We start from the raw sequence: 19316 nt of genomic DNA on the forward strand, positions 1-19316 counted from the left end.
CCCGAGCGCATCCCTGTCCGCCCGGGCGTCCCGCCTGTCCACCTGCGTGCGTCCTGGGCACCCGTCCCTCTCCGTGCCCGCCGTTTGTTGTCGTGCCTTCGTGTGTGACCTTCTTATCCACCCACGTGTGTGTGTGTCCTCCAAAGGCTAGCGCCCGCCTGCCTGAGATTCCACACCTGTCCACCTGTGACTCTGTTTCCTTTCTTCTTTATCCATCTTTGCCTCTTCCTGTCCGCCTGTGACTGGATGCCGTCTGTTGTCATCTCTGTGTGTGTCCTTCCCATGCCAATCCACTTCTGTGGGCGCCCCCTCCCCACTCCGGGAGAGCAGAAGATTCTACTGAGCTCAGCCCCTGAAAACTGTTGAGGTTTGGGGAGGAGGCCAAAAAGGAAGATGGAAAGGATGATGGGGGGGCCGGGGGTGATGGCCACAAGGAAGAGCGACAGTGACAGGCCCAAGCTTGAATCTTCCATCGCACAAGCCTACATGACCCCTCCCTGCCAGCTTACTCCATGTCTGCAATCTCTCCCCGCCTTCAGAGCCAGACCAATATGCCACTTCCACCAACCCTCCTTTCATGTGTTTGCTCCCCACTCTGCATGCACAGAACATTCTTTCTACACGCCAGTTCTTACTGGGCCTAAGATCCCTGGGGGAGCTTCTTAAAAACCCAGATCTTGGAGCGCCTGGGTGGCTCGGTCCGGTTGAGCGTCCAACTTCGGTTCAGGTCATGATTTTGAGGTTGTTGAGTTCAAGCCCCGCATGGGGCTCCGTGCTGACAGCTCGGGAGCCTGGAGCCTGCTTCGGATTCTGTGTCTCCCTCTCTCTCTGCCCCTCCCCCATTCACACTCTGTCTCTGTCTCTCAAAAATGAATAAATGTTAAAAAAAAAAATTTAAACAAGCTCTATGCCCAATGTGCGGCTCAAATCACGACCTCAAGATCGGGGGTCACATGCTCTACCAACTGAGCCAGCTAGGTGCCCCTGAAGGAATATTTACAGCAAACTTCGCAGACCTGAAGGAAAAGGGTTTTCCGATTGAAAGGTCTACCAGCTGCTCAGCATAATGGATAACAAGGGCCCGGCACCGTTGGGGAATTTCAGAACACCGGAGACAAAGAGAAGATCCTACGACCTCCCTCTGGAAGACTGCGAACTTCATAACAGTCGCTCTGGAAACTACCTGACAGCGGAACCAGTCGGAAGGAAAAATGTTTCCAGCCTAGAATTCAACTGGGAGACCATCAAACGAGTGGGCGGGCAGAATAAAGACACTTTCAGGCATGGGTTCTCAAAATAACATCTGTTACAAACACCTTTTCTCAGGAAGTTACTAGAGGATGTTTCCATCCCAAAACTGGGGGGTGGGGGCGGATTATTCGTGAAAGAGAAACACCCATGATGTAGAAAACACACAAAAGTGGGCAGGGCCCCCAGGGTGCTGGGGGACAGAAGTGTCAGGAGGGCAGCTGGGCCCCAGGTAGATGAAGGCCGCCTGTCAGTCTGGTTCTGGACAGATGGCTTCAGGGACCACGACAGCAAGAATTTGAAATCGATGGTGTATCTGATGTGTCCAAATATTTTGAGAAGAGATTGAGTGGAAAAGGAGAGAATTTGTGGCTGATTTGGTGAGTGAGAACCTAGAAATCCAAACAAAGAAAAAAAAAAAACAAAAACAGGTGCCCAGGGGGCTCAGGTCATGATCCCACTGTTTGTGAGTTCGAGACCCACATCAGGCTATGTGCTGACAGCTCAGAGCCTGGAGCCTGCTTCAGATTCTGTGTCTCCTTCTCTCTCTGTCCCCTCCCCCACTCACTCTCTGTCTCTCTGTCTCTCAAAAATAAACTTAAAAAAAATTAAAAAACAAAAACAGTTGACAACTTAGAGAAAACAATGTTATACATAAAAGGAAAAGTAATATGGCGATGTAACTGACATGTGAACCTGAGTGTTCATACAACAGACATGATCACGTGACGGTACTGGGATGATGGGAACTTGGGGGACAGGAAACGTCCATGTGGCTGAGACGGACAGAGGAAAGAGCAAGATACATTCCAGAGGGTTCTGTCAATAGATAAAGCCCACAAGAGAAAAATCAAGATATAGCCATCACAGCGTGTTGCTCAGAAATACGGAAGTGAATCGCCACACGTTAGTCAAAATGGCTTGAATGTTGAACGTTGTTGTCTCGTGCTGGACCCGGCAGCACACATCCTGAATGTTGTTGTCGCTGGAGAGGGAAGAGAGGAAAGTGGGGGCTGGGACCACTGTTTTTGATTAAAACTTAGAGACCTCTGTTTCTTTTAAACCACAGGCATCTGTGACTTTAAAACAGCAGCAACAAATCTCCGCACAGAAGTGGAGACCCCGTAACCTCCGGCTCCTGATTTGCTTTCACGGTTGGTCCACACATGACCCTCTCTGGTCTCTCTTGAAAACTGTGTATGGACGTAACCAACACCCACGTCCCTCCCAGCCGATGACTGCCACTGATCTGTGCTTCCCCGCGCTCCCCTTCCCGCTCAGGGTCCCCTCCTCCCCCAACACTAGGTATCCACTCTCCCGAAAACTTTTCCATGTATACCCAGTTTTTTCTCGCATCCATATGTACAACTGAAAATACGCTGGTCGTTTTTAGCTGTGTCTAACTTTACCAAAAGGGTATCAAACTGTAATGACTTTTCCTTTCCCACGCGATGTCGTATGCCTCGGATGTATCCACATTGAACACGTCTGTCATTTTTTGTTTTGGTACTACTTTGTACGAACGTACAATTTATCTGTCCATTCTGCTAGTGAGCATCTGAATTGCACCTCGGTGTTTGCTGTTATGAACAAGGTGGCGATGGTCTTTCTCCACGTCTCCTGGTGCGCGCGCACAATGGTTTCTCTCGTGTGCACCCCCGGGAGTGGAGATCGTAGCGTATGCGAATGTCAGACCTTACAACTTGCCATCATACTGATTTCCAAACAACGTGTAAGTGACTGTCCACCTCCTACTGGGTGAGCATACGTGGGGCTTCTTACTGTGGTCTTGGGAATTTACTGATCACTGATAATAAAGTAACATTAGTAACGACTAATGACATGAGTAATTGGTGTCCTCTCACATGTGTTGACCATGTATTTTTTTTAAGTGTATTTCTTTATTTTGACAGACAGAGAGAGGCAGAGAGAGAAGGAGAGAGCGAATCCCAAGCAGGCTCCGCACTGTCAGCACAGAGCCCAATGCGGGGCTCGGTCCCACTCACTGTGAGATGAGGACCTGAGCCGAGATCGAGAGTCGGATGCTTAACCGACTGAGCCCCCCCCCCCCCCAGGCGCCCCTGTAATTTTGTTCTTATGTGAAATTGTTATTCGTGAATTTTGCCCATTTTTCAGTTGGGTTGTTTCTCTTTACTGATTTGTACGTGTTCTTTGTATAGTCTTGACATAATCTTAGGTTGGTTTGCATGAATACTTTGAAAAAACAAAGAAACGCACCGAAAAATAAAGGAGGGAGGGTGAATTTGGAGAAAACTGGAAGCTTCCATACCGGACCACGAAGTCAGGTGCGTGAGGGTGACGACAGCACCCAGGGCCGCCCCAGCCGCCTGTCTTACTCATTTCCAGACCCGCCCTTTCCCCCCAAAATTCACCTGCCGTTGGGCACAACACCTAACAATGCCCGAGGAGCTACGTGGGGCAAAGGAATGAATGAAGCCCCAGGCCATAGGCAGAGTGGTGGCAGAAACGGCCTTTCAGTACCCGATTGCCATCTGTCCCCGCAGAAGCCACCACTGCCTCCTCCAGTAGGGCCAATCCTGCTGTCCAGTGGAGGGAGGCTCTCTGTCCCCTGAGAGGGAGGGACCGGGAGCTAGCCCACCAGGGCTCCATCTTACCAGGGCAGGAAGGGGCCCTGACCCCTCCTTAGCGAGCACCTCCCAGGCTCCTCCCCTCCCCAGGCGTCTGTCCCTGGGGTCCCAGAGGCCACACTCCAGGGGAGAGAGGGCTGCGGCGGGCGGCCACACGTGATTGGAGCCCTGACACTTCTGTGGCCCTGACCCTGGTCCCAGACCTCGTTCCTTTACGCCGCAGGGACTTAGGGGAAAGCAGACACACCGGGGGTTTGTGGCTGCACGGAACGGCGGGCGGCCCATCCAACCTGGGCACTTCTGGCGGTAAGCAGCAAGGTTACTTCCAGAACCGCTTGTGGGCAAACACCACAGCGGTGAACGGCCGTGCCCCTCTTCCAGTTTGGAAATTGCAGAGCAACCTGGAGATCCTTCGCCCAGAGCGGACGGCGTGCACAACAGGCTTCTTCGCTACAGCATCGTTGGTTGGTGTTATCACAAGAGAGGAAGGAACCTGAATGTCCACCAACGGGGGACTGGCTAGGTCATCGCCACAGGAGGAATCGTGAACTGTCACGCAGCCGTCACAGTGAATGGGACAGACCTTTGTGGCCCACGTGGAAGGGGTCCCACGGAAACTGCTGAGATCTGTATGCAGGAATCCGCTTTGTGTTGGCTTCAAAGTTACATAGGAAACGACTGGAAGAACACATACAAAATTGGTCATATTTTCGTCTCTAAGAAGAAAACTGGGGCAGCTAGGAGATAGAGATACAGCGAGACCGCTTTCTTCAAAGGCACCTTCTTTACCTCCTAAGTCTCGTATCGTAAACGTGTATTAATTACTGATCCAAAAAACGAAACTGAGTTTTGAAAACGGCGATGCGGGCCTCGTGGCGCTCTCGAGGGGCTCTGCCCGCTCCTGTCCTGGAAGATGTCACGTCTCTCCCGAGAGCTGAGGAGCTGTTGTCACCACAGTGCTCGGGAGACAAGCCTGGGAGCCTCCTTGGCCTTCCCTTATCGGGCCCACGCTCAGCAGCAGCCAAGCTACACCCTCTCCCCTGACCTGGCAGTCCCAGGCCTTTTTAGAAGCTTCTAGAAGTTCAGCTCTGCTCATGTTTCTCTCCTGCCCAAACCCTTTAATGGCTCCCACCGTCAACCAATTAAATCTAAATTCTGGGGACTCGGGCCCAGGCATTAGCGTTTTTTTTTGTTGTTGTTTTTTAAGCACGTTCTATGCCCAACGTGAGGCTTGAACGCACGGTCTGAGATCAGGAGTCACACACTCTACCGGCTGAGACAGCGAGGCACCCCTGCACTGGTATTTTTTTTTTAATTCTTCAAGTGACTAATGTACAGCCCAAGTGGAAAGTCACTGCCTTGGAGCAGTGCCGTCCAAGCAAACGGTCTGTGATAACAGAAAAGTTCCATGTCTGTGCTGTCTGATAGGTGGCCACGAGCCACGTGAGGCTACCAAGCATTTGAAACGTGGTTTGAATGGCAGAGGAACTGAGTATTTAATTGTGTTTAATATTAAACAATTTAAGTTTCAAGAGTCCAACATATTGGACAGCACAGTCCTAGAGAACGAATCCAGTGACTTTCACTTTTTGTAGAACAGAGCCCTCTTTTATTTTTTTAAAATTTTTAAAATTGTTATTTATTTTTGAGAGAGAGACAGTACGACTGGGGGAGGAACAGAGAGAGAGGGAGACACATTCCAAAGCAGGCTCCAGGCTCCGAGCTGTCAGCACAGAGCCCGATGCGGGGCTCGAACTCATGAACTGTGAGATCATGACCTGAGCCGAAGTTGGCGCTCAACCGACTGAGCCACCCAGGCGCCCCAGAACATATGCATTTTTTAAGAAAAATATCTCATATTGTACTAGCAGCTGAAGGCTAACGCATAGCAGCCAACCATGCACCAGGCACCGTTCTAAGCATTTCCACAGAGCACACACATGAACTGATTCTAGTCAGCCCTTTCCCAGATGAGAGAGTTGAGGCACAGGAAAGCTGGGTAACCGGTGAGTGAGTGAGCGGTGGGGCTGGGACTGGGGCCCAGCCAAGCGGCCCCCAGGGCGGCAGGTGCCAGCTTTAACGGGCACATGCTGTTGCCTGAGCCGCCAGGGGCAGGGGAGCCCATCTTCTCAAAGTACATAGCACTGAGAATCTAATAGAACAGTAAATACCGTGATAACACATTTATCAGGCACTTACTATGTTCCAGGCTCTGCGCAAACACTTGAAATACGTTCCTTCATTCATCTCTCATCACAACCCCTCTTTACAGACATGCAAACTGAGACTTGGCGGTTAGGTAGCTCTCCTAGAGTGGCGGTGCTGGAGAGGGTGCTGGGACCAGGTCACCTGGCCACTCGGACTCTTGGTAACATGCAGAAATGCACGTCTCCGCCTTTACGTTGGCTGGCATGCGTTGGGGGGCAATGCAGACACGGTTTTGGAAACCACTGGTCCAGGGGTCCAGGGGCTCAGTTGGGTAAGCATCCGACTCTTGATTTCGGCTCAGGTCATGATCTCAACATTGTGAGACCAGCCGAGCACGGAGCCCGCTTAAAATTCTCTCTCTCTCCCTCTGCTCTTCTCCCTGGCTGGTGCTCTTTCAAAAAAAAAAAAAAAACAAAAACAAAACAACAAAAAAACAAAACAAAAACAGTCACACTGGTCTGAACTAGCCATCTTCCTTCCCTTCCTCCACTTTACAGAGCATATAACTGGTGGTAGGGGGTGGGGAGGGGGTCATACAGAGCCAGCACAGGAGCGGAACCTCCAACTTAGGCGTTCAAAGGAAGGCAACTAAACTTTCCTTTGAACCAATTAAGCATCTGAGGTTTTCACAGAGGCAAATCTTTTCACTTCAGGACACCCCATAAGGTAGCTATTTGTATCACATTAAAAACAAAATTTAATGTTTATTTACTTTTGAGAGAGAGACAGAGACAGAGTGTGAGAAGGGGAGGGGCAGAGAGAGAGAGGGAGACCCAGAATCGCAAGCAGGCTCCAGGCTCTGAGGTGTCAGCACAGAGCCCCACGCGGGGCTCGAACCCATGAACTGTGAGATCATGACCTGAACCGAAATGGGACACTTAACCAATGGGGCCACCCAAGGGCCCCTATTTGTATCACGTTGTTACAGTGGAAGGGAATTTTGTTTAGAAATTCTGTCTAAGCCATTTGCCAAAAGCGGGATTCAAACCAGTTACCCCAACAGGCAAACCCAGGTCGTTTCTACTAGACCTCACTGCCCACTCCCCTAGCACCCAGCACAGAGCATCCTGCACACCTCCCTCCCTGGGTCCCTCCCTTCCTGATGTGGACACTAAGTATCCCACCACTCCCCTGACCTAGCAAGGTCCAGAGACTTGGCTTCGGAAGCCTAGAGCTAGCTCTGCACCCCCAGGCTTCTCTGCTGTGGGGCCCCAAGTCCCCTGACTTCTGTCCTGACCTCCCTCTCACACAAAAGTGGAACCAGGCACCCACCAGCCTCCACAGAAGGATTTCACGGAGACATTTGTGAAGCGGTTCCAAGCGGGGCTGGGCATCTAGGGGCCTGTGACCTGTGCATTTTAGCTCCTACCCCTCAAATGGTGATGCAAACTGGAAGCGGCAGCACCTTGGGGGTCGTGAGAAATGCAGCCACCCCAAGCCTACCGAGTTAGAATCCGCTCTTGGAGAGGATTCCCAAAAGATTCGCTTGCACACTGAAGTCCGCAGAGCAGGAGTTAGACCTGACTCCCCGGGGAAGCCGGCTTACGCCCGGCCACCCGGGTAACTGACCCTCTGCAGCTCTGGGCTCATTGTTAGGGCCAGCTGTGAGGTGGTTGAGGATGTTATTGTAAAGAGAACTTGGATATTAAATTGCAAGCAAGGCCTGGGAGCTTATGGCAGCAAAGGGAACCTGGTTGCTTCCTTTCAACCTTGATCTGCACGGTGGTCTCAATGCCGGGCCCAAGAGATCTGCTGGACAATTCTGAAGTCTGGCAGCCACCTCCCAACAGGCTATTAAGATGCAACAAAGTGGAGAAATGGATAGAGCTCTTGGTTTTAACGAACTGGGCTACACGACATCGTTAAACAGTTTAGAACATGCTTGTTGCCCTCAAACTCTGCACATTTATAACAACTGGCCTGGACGCTTAAAGGAAGTGTGTTGTGACACAGGACTTTCCGAAACATCTTCAAAAACTTGTGACAAGACTCTGGGCTAACAATAAGAACAAACAAAAGCATTAGCCTGACAGAATGTGGACTATCACACTGACAACATTTCAAACTGGAATGCTTTGCAAAGTAAACACCAACTGGAGTCTAGCTGCTCTGTTGCAACAAGTTTGGATTTGCTTTTGAAACAAATCGACAAGTCCGCGCGGGAGGCTGGGGCCATGCATCGCAACAAGAGTGGCCCTCTGTGCCAGCAGCGCCTGGGACAGGGCCGGAGGGGCTCCTAGCCCAAGGGGGAATTCTGCCGGGAGGCCACACTGTTATAAAGGCAAAACTTGTAAAACGCATTGCCGTAAGGATGCCGTGTGTAGGGACAGCGGGCTGATAGGAAGGACGCAGGCCTCCGCTAATAAGCAGCCACCCCAGGCCCCAGACGGTGTCAGGGCAGAAGGTTATCCCACCTCACAGGTGAGGAAACTGACTGAGGAAAGTGCAAGGAGGGGGTCCGGGTTCTCAGGAAGAAGGCACGTGGATGTGGGCCTTCTGCGCTTCTTTGCAGGGAGATCTTGCATACGCTTTGAGGTCGGATCAGGAAACTTGTGCGAAGAAAAGCACGGTTATTTTACCTATTCAAATCCAGAATATCTAGTTGCAAGATGTCAAGGATCTGGAAGTGCGGTAAGAGATCCAAGTTATCTTATCTGAGACCACACAGGTGTCTGGATTTGAGCGAATCCAAGATCGATGGTGACAGCAACTCAAAGAAGTAATGACAGTAGCCCCGTTTGGCTTAACGGGGAGAGACCCGAGTTCAAGGGTTGGTTCTACCACTTGTGATCACAGAACCTAGGCTACGATGTCGTCTCTGGAATCCAGCAAAATCACTCTTGGGAGACCCAGATCCGAGTCATCAACTTTGGGAAGCCTTCAAAGAGTCTTCCCCAGTACCCGCCCCCCCCCCCCCCCGCCGCCCCCCGCAAGAAGCAGTGCCCTGCTCCCCAAGCTTCACGGCTTGGTTTACGGATGGTCTGGGATTTACTGGCATTGTACGGTCTCTTCCCCGCGAGAACAGGGCTCGTCTCTGCGGGCTGAGCTGGCGGCGGAGCCCAGATCGCTTTTGCCAGGAAGCAGCACCCAGAACGTGGCCGCTTTGTACCCCAAGCCCTCGGACACCTCCCGGCTTCCAAACTGGAGCCTCGCCCCTCAGCCGAGACCGCTGCGGGGCGCACAGCCCGCCGTTCGGACCCCCGGCGATCCGCACGTCGGCGCCCGGCGCGCACTGGGGGCGCAGGGCAGGGACCCACACGGGCCCCCGCGGCCGCGTCGGGCCCCGCGAGCTAGCGCCCCCGGGCCAGGGGAGGGGCGCCAGGCCGCTCCGTCCAGCCGGGCGCCAACTCCTCCCGGCCGGCGTGCGGGCGGGCGCCCCCCGACAGCTGCACACAAAGCCCGCTCGGCGAGCTCGGCGCTCGGCTCCTCAGGCCTGTGCCGCCGCGCGCCGCCGGGCGGCCCCGGGTTGGGCGTCGGGCCGCGGCAGGCCCGGGGCGCCGAGCGCCGCGCGCATCGAACCGGCGCGGGAGGGGGAGGGGAGCGGGGGAGGAGGGGGAGGGGGCCGGCGGGGGAGGAGGAAGAGGCCTCGCGCCGAGGAGGGAGCAATTGAATTTCAAACACAAACAACCGCACGAGCGCGCAGCACCGCGCCGCCGCATCCGCGCCCGCCCCGTCCGAGCGGCGCGGGCGCACAGCCGTGGCCGCGCCGGAGCTGGGGCCGGGGGCCGCCATCGAGGCGGGGGCCGCTCGAGGGCCGGAGCGCAGCGGCGCCGCCACCGCCGCGCGCGCAAACTTGGGCTCACGCTCGCCGGCGCGGCGCGGAGCCCGGGGCGCCCGGAGCCCCGCCATGTCGCGCTCCAACCGGCAGAAGGAGTACAAGTGCGGGGACCTGGTGTTCGCCAAGATGAAGGGCTACCCGCACTGGCCGGCCCGGGTGAGCAGCGCGGCCCGCCGCCCCGGCCCCGGGCTGGGTTGCGTAACAGTCGGGAGGACGCGGGCGCCGCGCGCGGAGGGGCGCGGGCGGGGGGCGGCCGAGTCCCCGGCTCGCTGCGAGCGCCTCCTCGCCCCCCGCCGGTTACATAATGGTGGGGGCGGGGGCCCCCCCTCCCCCCCGAGCGCGGCGGCGCGGGGCGCGCGGCCTGGGCTGGGGCCGTCGGGAACCCCTCCCGGGCGCCCCGGGACCCGCTTAGAGACCCCCGCTGCCCTCCCCGGTCGCTGCCCCCACTCAGACCCTGCTAGGAGCGAGAAGGTAGCGGGAGGGTCCCAGCCCGGGGAGGGATCTGCGGAGGCGGAGTTCGCTTCTGGAAAACTTTGGTTTGGGGCGGCCGCGAGAGGTCTGAAGTTGGGAGGGTCGAGGAATGTTTGGGGGCGGCGTGAGAGGGGATCTACTTGGCTCGGAAATTAGTTGCCAGAACCCTTCGCTGCTCAGCCCCACAAAAATAGCCCTCCATATGCTGCCAGCTCAAATTGGGGGCCGAGGGTGGCAGGGCCCCTGGGAGGCCGGCAGGTCCAGTCCAGGCTGCCCGTTCCTGGAGGTGGGGGGGCCCCCAGCTGCTTCTCCCCTTAGATAGGAGCCTCCCGCCGCAACGGCCCAGTGTGCCATGTGGTTGACTGAGCCCGCCAACTTGAGGGCCTGCCCCCCCCCCCCCCCAGCACCTGGCCAGGTGGGAGGGTGGGGCCCAGAAGCCCAACCTGCTGTGTTCCTCAGGTTTCCCCTAAGGACTGGGACAGCTCAAGGGGGGGAAGGAGGGAGGGGAGGTTGCTGGAGGAGTTTGGGGGTGTTACAGGGGGCAGCGCCTCTGGCAACTTCCAAGTGGGTCTGGAGAGGCCTTTGCAATTGGGTGCAGTCGTGACCCTGTGCCCTGGAGGTAGGACTCTGGGGAGTGAAATAGGGCCGAGAGCAGTGGGAGGAGGGAGCTTTCTAAGCCAGGGGGCCAAGTGTGGAACTGCTTCCAGGCTTTAGGTTACCGTTCTCCACGTGAGTCTGTGCCTTCATCTGGCCCGACCCTGCTCGGAGCCTGGGAAGTTGCCCCAGGCTCTGCCGGGTCCTGTTCAGAGGGCCAGGCCAACTTTGGGGCCACTCAGAAAACCCAGGAGTCCTTTCCTCACCCTGTACCCTCTTCGAGGAGTATGCTTAACCCCATATGCTTTGAGCTCCCTGTTCCCTGAAACTTCTAGATGTCCGGACACGAATGGAAACGGGGGGCTCTCTCAGCTTCCAGGGCCTTCTAAGTGCCTGGGCTGGGGGTTAGGGGGGTTGTGAGGAAGCAGCCGCAGACAGCCTTGCTTGTGTGTTGGGGTATGTGGCCTGTGGGCACTTGTGTACTTTACTCTGTACCTTTGATCCGTCCGGCTTCTTGGCCCAGATGCCAAGGCCCTGTTGGGCAGGGCAAGAACTGAACCCAGGTCTCTGCTGCGGCTCCTACCTCCTGGGGGAGGGGGGGTGGGACAAAGTCTGGAGGCTGGGCCAGGCCCCAGGGAAGCCGTGCAGCTGGAATGTGGGTTGCAGGGAACTCCTTCTGGATCAGGAAAGAGAAAACAGTGAGGGGGACACAGACTGGCCCACATTGGCCCCTGTGAGGTAGACCTTCAGGTTTCTGGTGGCCTTTAGGGTGAGGCCGCCCTTGGGACTGGGGATGCCATTTAGTCTTGTCTTCATCCTTCCTCGGCCTCCAGGCCAGAAGGGCGGGACCAGGGGGCAGTGCCTTCCTGTTGAGGCCTGGACCTTTTAGATAGAGCGAGGCTTGGGGAGGGGAGGTCAGACTGGATCTCCAAGAGATAGGGAGGGTGCCACCCTCTGCCTGTGCTCCAGCTTTCGATTGGGACATCTGGGGATCGGTGCACCCAAGGCTCTTATCTCCCACGTAGATCCTCCTGGGATGCCAAAAGAGCTGACAAATCCGGGTCTCCTCTCCATGCGTGGATGCTGTCTTAGCCCCTAGAGGGGCAGAGTGAAGGGGCCTGGCCTTTCCTGAGACCAAAGAGGAGTAAGGAGGCCTCGTGGATGGCCAGGTGGAGGCCGCTGAGTGGGTTTTCCTTCCTCAGGCCCTGCTTCTGGGGAGGATGGCTGACTGGGTGGGACTGGAGAGCCCAGCCAGCCGGAGGGGCCACGTGGTAGGCAAGACCTGTCCCGACTGCAGTGCCACACGACATCTTAACCTTCTCCTTCCCCTCTTCCTTCGGCTTGACTTCTTGGGGGGAATCTCCAAGCACTTAACAACTAACCTTCAAGACTCTGGGATTCCCCCCCCACCCCAGGTTCCTTCCTCCTCTCTCTGCTTCCTGTTTCACAATCCCAGAAAACCTGAGCAGCCACAGGGCCTCACCCAGCTTTCCTCCCTCCCCCACGTCCAGGCACCACCTTCTCTTTTCTGCCTCTTGGGCTTGCCACACTTTCCCGGCCCCAACTGTCTCCTGCCCCAGATTTTCCGGTTCCTGGGTCAGGCCGGGCTCGGCTCTGGGTGTGGTGGTCAGAACCCTGGCTGGCAGTCAGTGTGGCCTTAGCCTTCCCTGCTGTCTTCCTACGTGTGGACAGGCGGTCCCCGACTTGGCTTTGGTCCGAGACTGGGGAGAGGTGTTCAGTCGCCTCCCCCATTCCTCACCTGGGGTCCCTCATCAGGCTTCAGCGGGTGGCCATGAGCCCTGGGGGCCGGGGGGCAGCTTTTCCTGCCCTCGGGTCTGTCTGATGGAGCCAGGCACATGCAGAGGGTTGGGCCTGGAGTGGATGGGCCCCTGCCTGGGAGAATTAACCTGCCTGGATTTCTGGAATGGCTGAGAAGTAGCAGACCCCCCTCCCCCGTTGACCAGTAGAGGGGGTGCGGCAGGGTCCCTAGCACTGGTCCGGCCCCACCCTGCCCTGCTTACCCTTGACTCACTTGTTGTGAGTCACAGTCTGGATATAAAGGCACCGCCTGGGAGACATATGTCTGTATTGGGGGTACAGGCCTCTCTTGAGACCTCACGTCCTCCATACGCAGGAAAGAACTGCCCTTCACTTTGAAACGCGAGAAACGAGGTTTCCTTTGTAGCTTGAAGGATGGAAGGGACTTTTCCCCTTTGTGAGGTGAGGGGTTGAGGATTCCACTGAGTGAAAACAGCCCACTTGTCCTGGCGCTTCCCCCACAGGTACCACCGTCAAGGTGAGGCCGGGAGCAGGGTGACCCTTTTGGGGTCGAAGGCCCCTGACTTCCCTCTGAACTCCATACCCACCCTTTATTTGGCTAGAAGTCAGCAGGGCGGGTGTATCTGGCGTGTGGTTCTATTTTTAATTCTCATCCATTCTTTTGTTTCTCCTCCGCCCCTGAGGCTGGGCAGCTGGTGGCCTCCTGGGTCCCCTGTCACACCGCTCAGCTGCCTGGGAGTTCACTTTACATGGGAAAGCCCTGTGGGGCAGCGCTTTGAGGGCTGTGCTGCTGGAGAGAGCTTCCTGTCCCCTCCTGTCTGACCCTTCCTTCACCCCACCCCCTCTCCTGAGCCTCAGTTTCTTCCCTTCCACCCTTCTTGCGCCTCGAGGCCCTGGCTCAGGTGTGAGCCCCGAGCACGAGGTTCCCTGTTGCACCCCCAGGAAGGCCCTTTTGCCCCCCACCCCTGCCCTGGGTCCTGGGGTCGAGATGGGTGGAGAAGAGGCCTAGGGGAGGGTTCGTGCTATTGTGCACGTCTCCTGGGACCTCTAAGCCCTGGAGTCTCTCTCTCTCTTTTTTTTTTTTTTTTTTGCCTCGCCCCCCTCTGAGAGGAGGGTGGGGAGCCAGCTGGTCACAAGACCCAGGTGTCCTGGCCGAAGACTGGCTCCTCCTCCTCCCGCACCCCAGGCCTGGCTTCCTGAGAAGGGCCTGGGCCCTCCAGCGCTAGCTGCGGTTTCCAGCAGGCCGGGGACCCAGGTGCCAGACTCCAGGCTCAGGGGTGGGGGTGGGGGTGGGGTGTGTTCGTGTCCCCTCCTCCCCAATCCAGAGTGGGGGGAGGGGTGGTCACATTCCTGGTTGCTGAGTGGCCCCGGGGGCGGGGTGGGTTGTCATGGCGATGGGGATCCTGTTTGTGGGGGGGAACTGCGTGCCTTTCCACCCCCTGCTATCACACCCCAACCTCCTGGTCATGGGGAGGGCCCAGTTGGTGCTGGGCTTTCCTGAGGGGAGGGGCTGGACTTCTGTCCCCAGAGGCCACAGGGCGAGGGGGGAGGTGCCCAGGAACCTGAAGACTCCGTGCCTGGAGCCCGGTGCCCCTCCGTTCCCTGCCCGGGGCTCCGCCCCCTCCTGGGTGTGTCTCCGCGCCTTCTCGGCACCCCGCCTCCCTGTGTCCCCAGGCCCCCAGGTCAGACACTGTGTCCCAGTCCTGGTGGTGTTAATCGATGTCTCAGGCTGTCTGTCTCTGTCCTAAATGCGCGTGGGGCCCCAGTCAACATGGCCACCTGGCCCGTGTCCGGCGGGAAGCCAGGCAGCCGAGGCCGCTGCTGCAAGTGTTGCTGGGAGTTGTAGTCCCCCCACCCCCAGCTCGCTTGGCCTGGGCTCTTCGGGCCTGATCTGGGGAGGCTGTTGGGGCCACTGCCTGTGCATTTCCTCTGACCCCAGATCTCTGCACCTTTCCCTCCTCGTGCCCCCAGGACGTGGCAGGAGACCAACTCTGGGACCCTCACTAACTTCTGTCGTTTGGGGGGGGGACCTCAATTTCCTCATCTGTAAAATGAGAGTGTCTGACTATATCAAGAGGCTTTCCAAAGTGTTCCTCAGAAGCTTTTGGGGTTGCTCCCTGGGGTGGGGGGGGGGGGGTTGTTGAATAGGCAGCCCCTTGGTCTTGCACCTCCACGGTAACCAGAGCAGTGGCCTTTATCTGTCTCATGCATTCATTCAGCAGATCTTCCCGTGAGCCTGCTGCTTGCTGGGCACCTGCTGTCCAGTCTCGGGGCAGGTGCAGGCCAGAGAGTCCACATGGGCGTTGCTCAGATGTTGATGTGGGTAACCATGGCACCGGCCCTCTGAAGGAGAGGTGCTGAGGCTTCTGTGGGGGGCCAGCTGGGCCAGGAGGGGTGGGGGCGCCCTCCGGAGGAAGCCATGCCGGGCTGCGGTTGGAGGGCTCGCCAAGAGTTAGTGAGTGTGGGAGAGCAGAGACCAGCGTGGCCACAGCAGAGAGGGGGAGGGCAGCCAGTGGCCAAGGAGGAGAGCTAGTGCACGTGGGGCAAACCGCATTTAATCCCTGTGGCTTGGGTTCTGTGACTGTCTCCGTTTACACATGAGGAAACTGAGGTAGAAGGCAGTTCAGTAAGTTGCCCGAGGCCAGACAGATATCGGTGGCAGTCCTGGGAGTATGGCCTCTTCAGGAAGAGGTGTACGGGGGGGGGCTCTGATCACGAGCGGACTTGGGAAGGTCTCAGCAGGGGCGAAGTGTTGCGGTTGGAAGGCCACTCTGGCTGCCCTGGGGCCGGTGCCTTGTAGGCAGGCTGCAGTCCCGTGAGGGTGGAGGCCGAGAGCCCGGGGGAAGAGGTGACCACCGACGCTGGCCGGGACGTGGGCTTGTGGGCAGGTGGAACCGTGCCGTCGGGCTTGAGGAGAGGGGGCCAACTCCAGGTTTCTGCTGGGCCTGCTGTCTGACTTTGAACAAAGCGCCACTTCTAAAAAGGGTTCAGAAGCCACCTCGGTGATGTCTTGGGCCCCTCTGCGTCGGCTTTTACACAGATATGTCCTGGAGGCCAACCTCGGCCCCAAGTTGTGACCTTAGGACTCCGCTCACACTCAATTTTCCTCATCTTGCTCCCAGATTGACGAGATGCCCGAGGCCGCCGTGAAGTCGACAGCCAACAAGTACCAAGTCTTTTTTTTCGGGACCCATGAGACGTGAGTGAGGGGCCAGAGGTGGGGAGGGCCATGGGCAGAGCGCCGTGGGCCACAGGTGGTGTCGGCGTCCCTTCCCCGCGGCTCGGGCAGGGAGGGCTCCAGAGCACAGTCTCCCCTCTCTCCCCAGGGCATTCCTGGGTCCCAAAGACCTCTTCCCTTACGAAGAGTCCAAGGAGAAGTTTGGCAAGCCCAACAAGAGGAAAGGGTTCAGCGAGGGGCTGTGGGAGATCGAGAACAACCCTACTGTCAAGGCCTCGGGCTATCAGGTGAGCAGCCAGCGGCCCCAAAGACCCCCTGGAAAGCAGGTGTGGCCGCCGGCTCATTTGGAACCCGGGCCCACGCGGGATGCTTAGCTTTCAGGACTGAGAAACCAGGCCTTTCAGGGGGGGCAGGAGCTCCTGGGGTGGGGGTGGGGGGCCCTGCAGGAGGGGCTGGGGTTGGGGGAGGCGTGTGGTATATCATTGTGCTATTTAGACAGTGGCCTGGGGGGCAAGGACAGGACAGAGGCGGTAAGTGGGGACAGCCCTTTAAGGGACCCGGTATGAGTGTAGGACTTGGCCTTAACTCTTTCCACGAAGGCTTCCAGGAGGAGGTGCTCGTGAGCCGGGCAGGATGAGGCGGGAGGGTGGGGGGCGGGGGTCGGCGGGGAAAGGGTCCCAGCTCCCTTTGGGAGAAGTTGACCCGAGGTTTTGCCTCCTGCTCCAGCCCTCCCCCCTCCTGCACAGAGCCCTGCCTGCCCGGCCAGTGGGTTTAGCCCGGGGCTAATCCGACAGAGGTGGGTCTCAAATCACTCGTGAGACTGGGCACCTGGGGGGGGGGGCGGGGGCGAGGCGGGAGAAGGAAGGAGTGAGTGGCCGAGGGCGGGTCTGGGGAGGGGCCCCCACGGGCCACGCAGGTGCCACTCAGCCTCTGCTGTCTCTGCGCGCAGTCTGCCCCCAAGAAGAGCTCTGTGGATGAGCCCGAGCCCGAGCCCGAAGCCACGGAGGGTGATGGCGACAAGAAAGGGAGTGCAGAGGGTAGCAGCGATGAGGAAGGGAAGCTGGTCATCGATGAGCCGGCCAAGGAGAAGAACGAGAAGGGGGCGCTGAAGAGGAGAGCGGGGGACCTGCTGGAGGTAACTGATCCCCGCCAGAGACCCTGCAGTCTGGGGTGGACCGGCCCGTAGTCTGGGGGTCCCTTGCCAAGAAGCTGGGGCACAGGAGACCCTTCAGCGGCGGAGGGCTGGGGAAGGGGGTTGTGGGTATGCCAAGGAAAGAGCCTCTGTGGAAGAGGGGCACAGGTGGGTGGCTGGCTCCCCCGCTCCTTGGCCTCAGCCCGCCTCATCTCTGCCAACCCCACCTAGGACTCCCCAAAACGTCCCAAGGAGACAGAAGATCCCGAAGGGGAAGAGAAGGAAGTAGCCCCCTTGGAGGCTGAGAGGCCCCTCCCTGTGGAGGCGGAGAAGAATCGTACCCCCTCTGAGCCCGGCTCTGGCCGGGGGCTTCCTCAGGAGGAAGATGAGGAGTTAGAGGAGGAAGAGGCTGCCAAGGAAGATTCTGAGGCCCCAGGCATCAGAGCTCGTGAGAGGTGAGGGAGCCCCCTGCTCTGAGGCAGCTGGGCTTGGGGGTTGACCAGCCACCTGTGGAGGAGGAGGGGGGTCCTGCCACGGAGGCAGGGTGGGCTCTCCCAGGACGTGGACACTGGCTGGGGTGTGGCCAGCCCGAGGCCACACCCATAACCCTTCTCCCCTCCAACCCTCCCCCCGCAGCCTGTAGCCACCAATGTTTCAAGAGGAGCCCCTGCCCCGTTCCTGCTGCTGTCTGGGTGCTACTGGGGAAACTGGCCATGGCCTGCAAACTGGGAACCCCGCCCCGCCCCGCCCTCCTTTGCCACTTAACTCTCCCCACTCCAAGCCCAGCCCCTGGAGATTGACCTGGATGGGGCAGGCCACCTGGCCCTTGCCTCCAGATCCCCACACCCCTGTGATCTGAGTCAGGGCCATGTGTTCTGCTTCGTGGGCTGCAATGAGGCCATTGTGTCCCTCCCTGCCTGGAGCCGTTTCCCAGGGTATCTGTTGGGGCCTGGACTGGCGGTTTCCACCTCCTGACACCTTCCTGCCCCTCCCCTTCCCCCCCCAGCATTCTGGACCTCTGGATTAGCTGGTATCGGGGGTAGGACTGGAAGGGATGGAGAATAAAACAACAGGGTAGGCTTCTGGGCCTGAGAGGGGCGATCTTCAAGTAGGGGTGGGGGGTGGGCAGGAAGATGGCATCTTCGTGCGCTCCTGTCCCCTCCTCCCGTACCTGTTCTCTCAGCCCCCTAGCTTCAGGGGAAGTGGGACAGCTTGTAGGGGAGGGGCTCCCTTCCATAAACCCTTGATGATGGGCAACATCCAATCTTCCTTTTGCTGACCCCAGGAGTTCTGGGAGTCACAGATGATCGTCAGAAGATTTGGGGGCTCCCGAGTTGTTGGGCTGAGGACCTGAGGTCCAGAGGGTTGACTTCACCCAGCTAGGGTGGGAGCATTGAGGAGCCTCTGTCCACCTCGGATCTCTGGCCAGAGATAGGATGCCCTGGGGAGACCCCTTAGCTGCCCTTTTCCCTCTCCCCACAGTGCTCAAGGCCATCCTACAGTCACATATGTCACCCAGACATGAAAAGACACATTTTTTAGGAGATGTTTTTAATAAAAGAAAATTACAAAAAAAAATTTTAAAGACCCCTATCCCTTTGTGTGCCACCCCCACCCCCGGCTCCTTCCCCTCTCTTGCCCCCACTTATGAGGTGCACTGGGAGGCTTCCCTTCTATTTGGGGTTTGATGACTTTTCTTTTTGTAGCTGGGGCTTTGGTGTTCCTTCTGGTGTCCGTTCCCATCACGTCCCTCACCTGGTCTCCTCAGCGTTGTCACCAGATCTGAAACCCACTGGGAGGACAGGGGAATAAGTGCCCTTGCCCAGCCTCTGTAGCGGCCTCTATGCCTCTCTCCCGTCTCCTGTCTCCCCCCACCCCCACCCCCCCTTGGGCTCTGATGAAAAATTGCTGACTGTAGCTTTGGGACTTTAGCTCTGAAAACCGTAGACGATTTCAGTTCTAGGAAAATAAAACCCGTTGATTACTACATTGGATTTTGACTGATTCTTTGGGTGGGCGGCCGGGGGAGGGGGGGGGGGGTTGGCCATTTCCAGGCCCCCTTCCCAGACGGAGGAAGTGGTGCCAGCTTCCTTTCTCAGGCTGCGAGACAGGAGGGCAAAAACCCAGGAATGCGCTGCTCCCAGCAGCCGCCGCTGAACCACCGTCTGCCCTGCTCCCACCTGGGAAGCCTTAAAGGCCTGCACGAGAAGTGCAGTGTGCGTGCTGACCGTCCGGCCGCAGCCCCTGGCGGCCACGGAGGGGGGAGGGGCTGCTGTGTTGCTGAGCTTAGGAGCTGGGGATGCCCGCCACCCTCCGCTG

The 19316-nt window shown here is 57.8% G+C and overlaps 1 protein-coding gene across 4 annotated transcripts; it reads left to right on the forward strand.

Moving 5' to 3' along the window:
* The first annotated feature begins 9633 nt into the window (after positions 1-9633).
* Positions 9634-18984, forward strand: HDGF (heparin binding growth factor). Of its 4 annotated transcripts, none has more exons than XM_060644619.3 (6): positions 9634-9999; positions 15810-15886; positions 16014-16152; positions 16815-17000; positions 17229-17452; positions 17634-18984. In XM_060644619.3, the coding sequence occupies exons 1-6, from the start codon at positions 9913-9915 to the stop codon at positions 17638-17640; spliced, it is 720 nt and encodes a 239-aa protein (XP_060500602.1). In that variant the 5' UTR covers positions 9634-9912; the 3' UTR covers positions 17641-18984. The 4 variants fall into 4 exon arrangements, with proteins under 4 accessions (XP_060500602.1, XP_060500604.1, XP_060500603.1 ...); XM_060644621.3 differs by lacking the exon at positions 9634-9999 and adding an exon at positions 10183-10314; XM_060644620.3 differs by lacking the exon at positions 9634-9999 and adding an exon at positions 10810-10933.
* The last annotated feature ends 332 nt before the right edge of the window (positions 18985-19316 follow it).

Source organism: Panthera onca, chromosome F1, assembly GCF_046562875.1.
Source record: "Panthera onca isolate mPanOnc1 chromosome F1, mPanOnc1 haplotype 2, whole genome shotgun sequence".
Taxonomy (NCBI): domain Eukaryota; kingdom Metazoa; phylum Chordata; class Mammalia; order Carnivora; family Felidae; genus Panthera; species Panthera onca.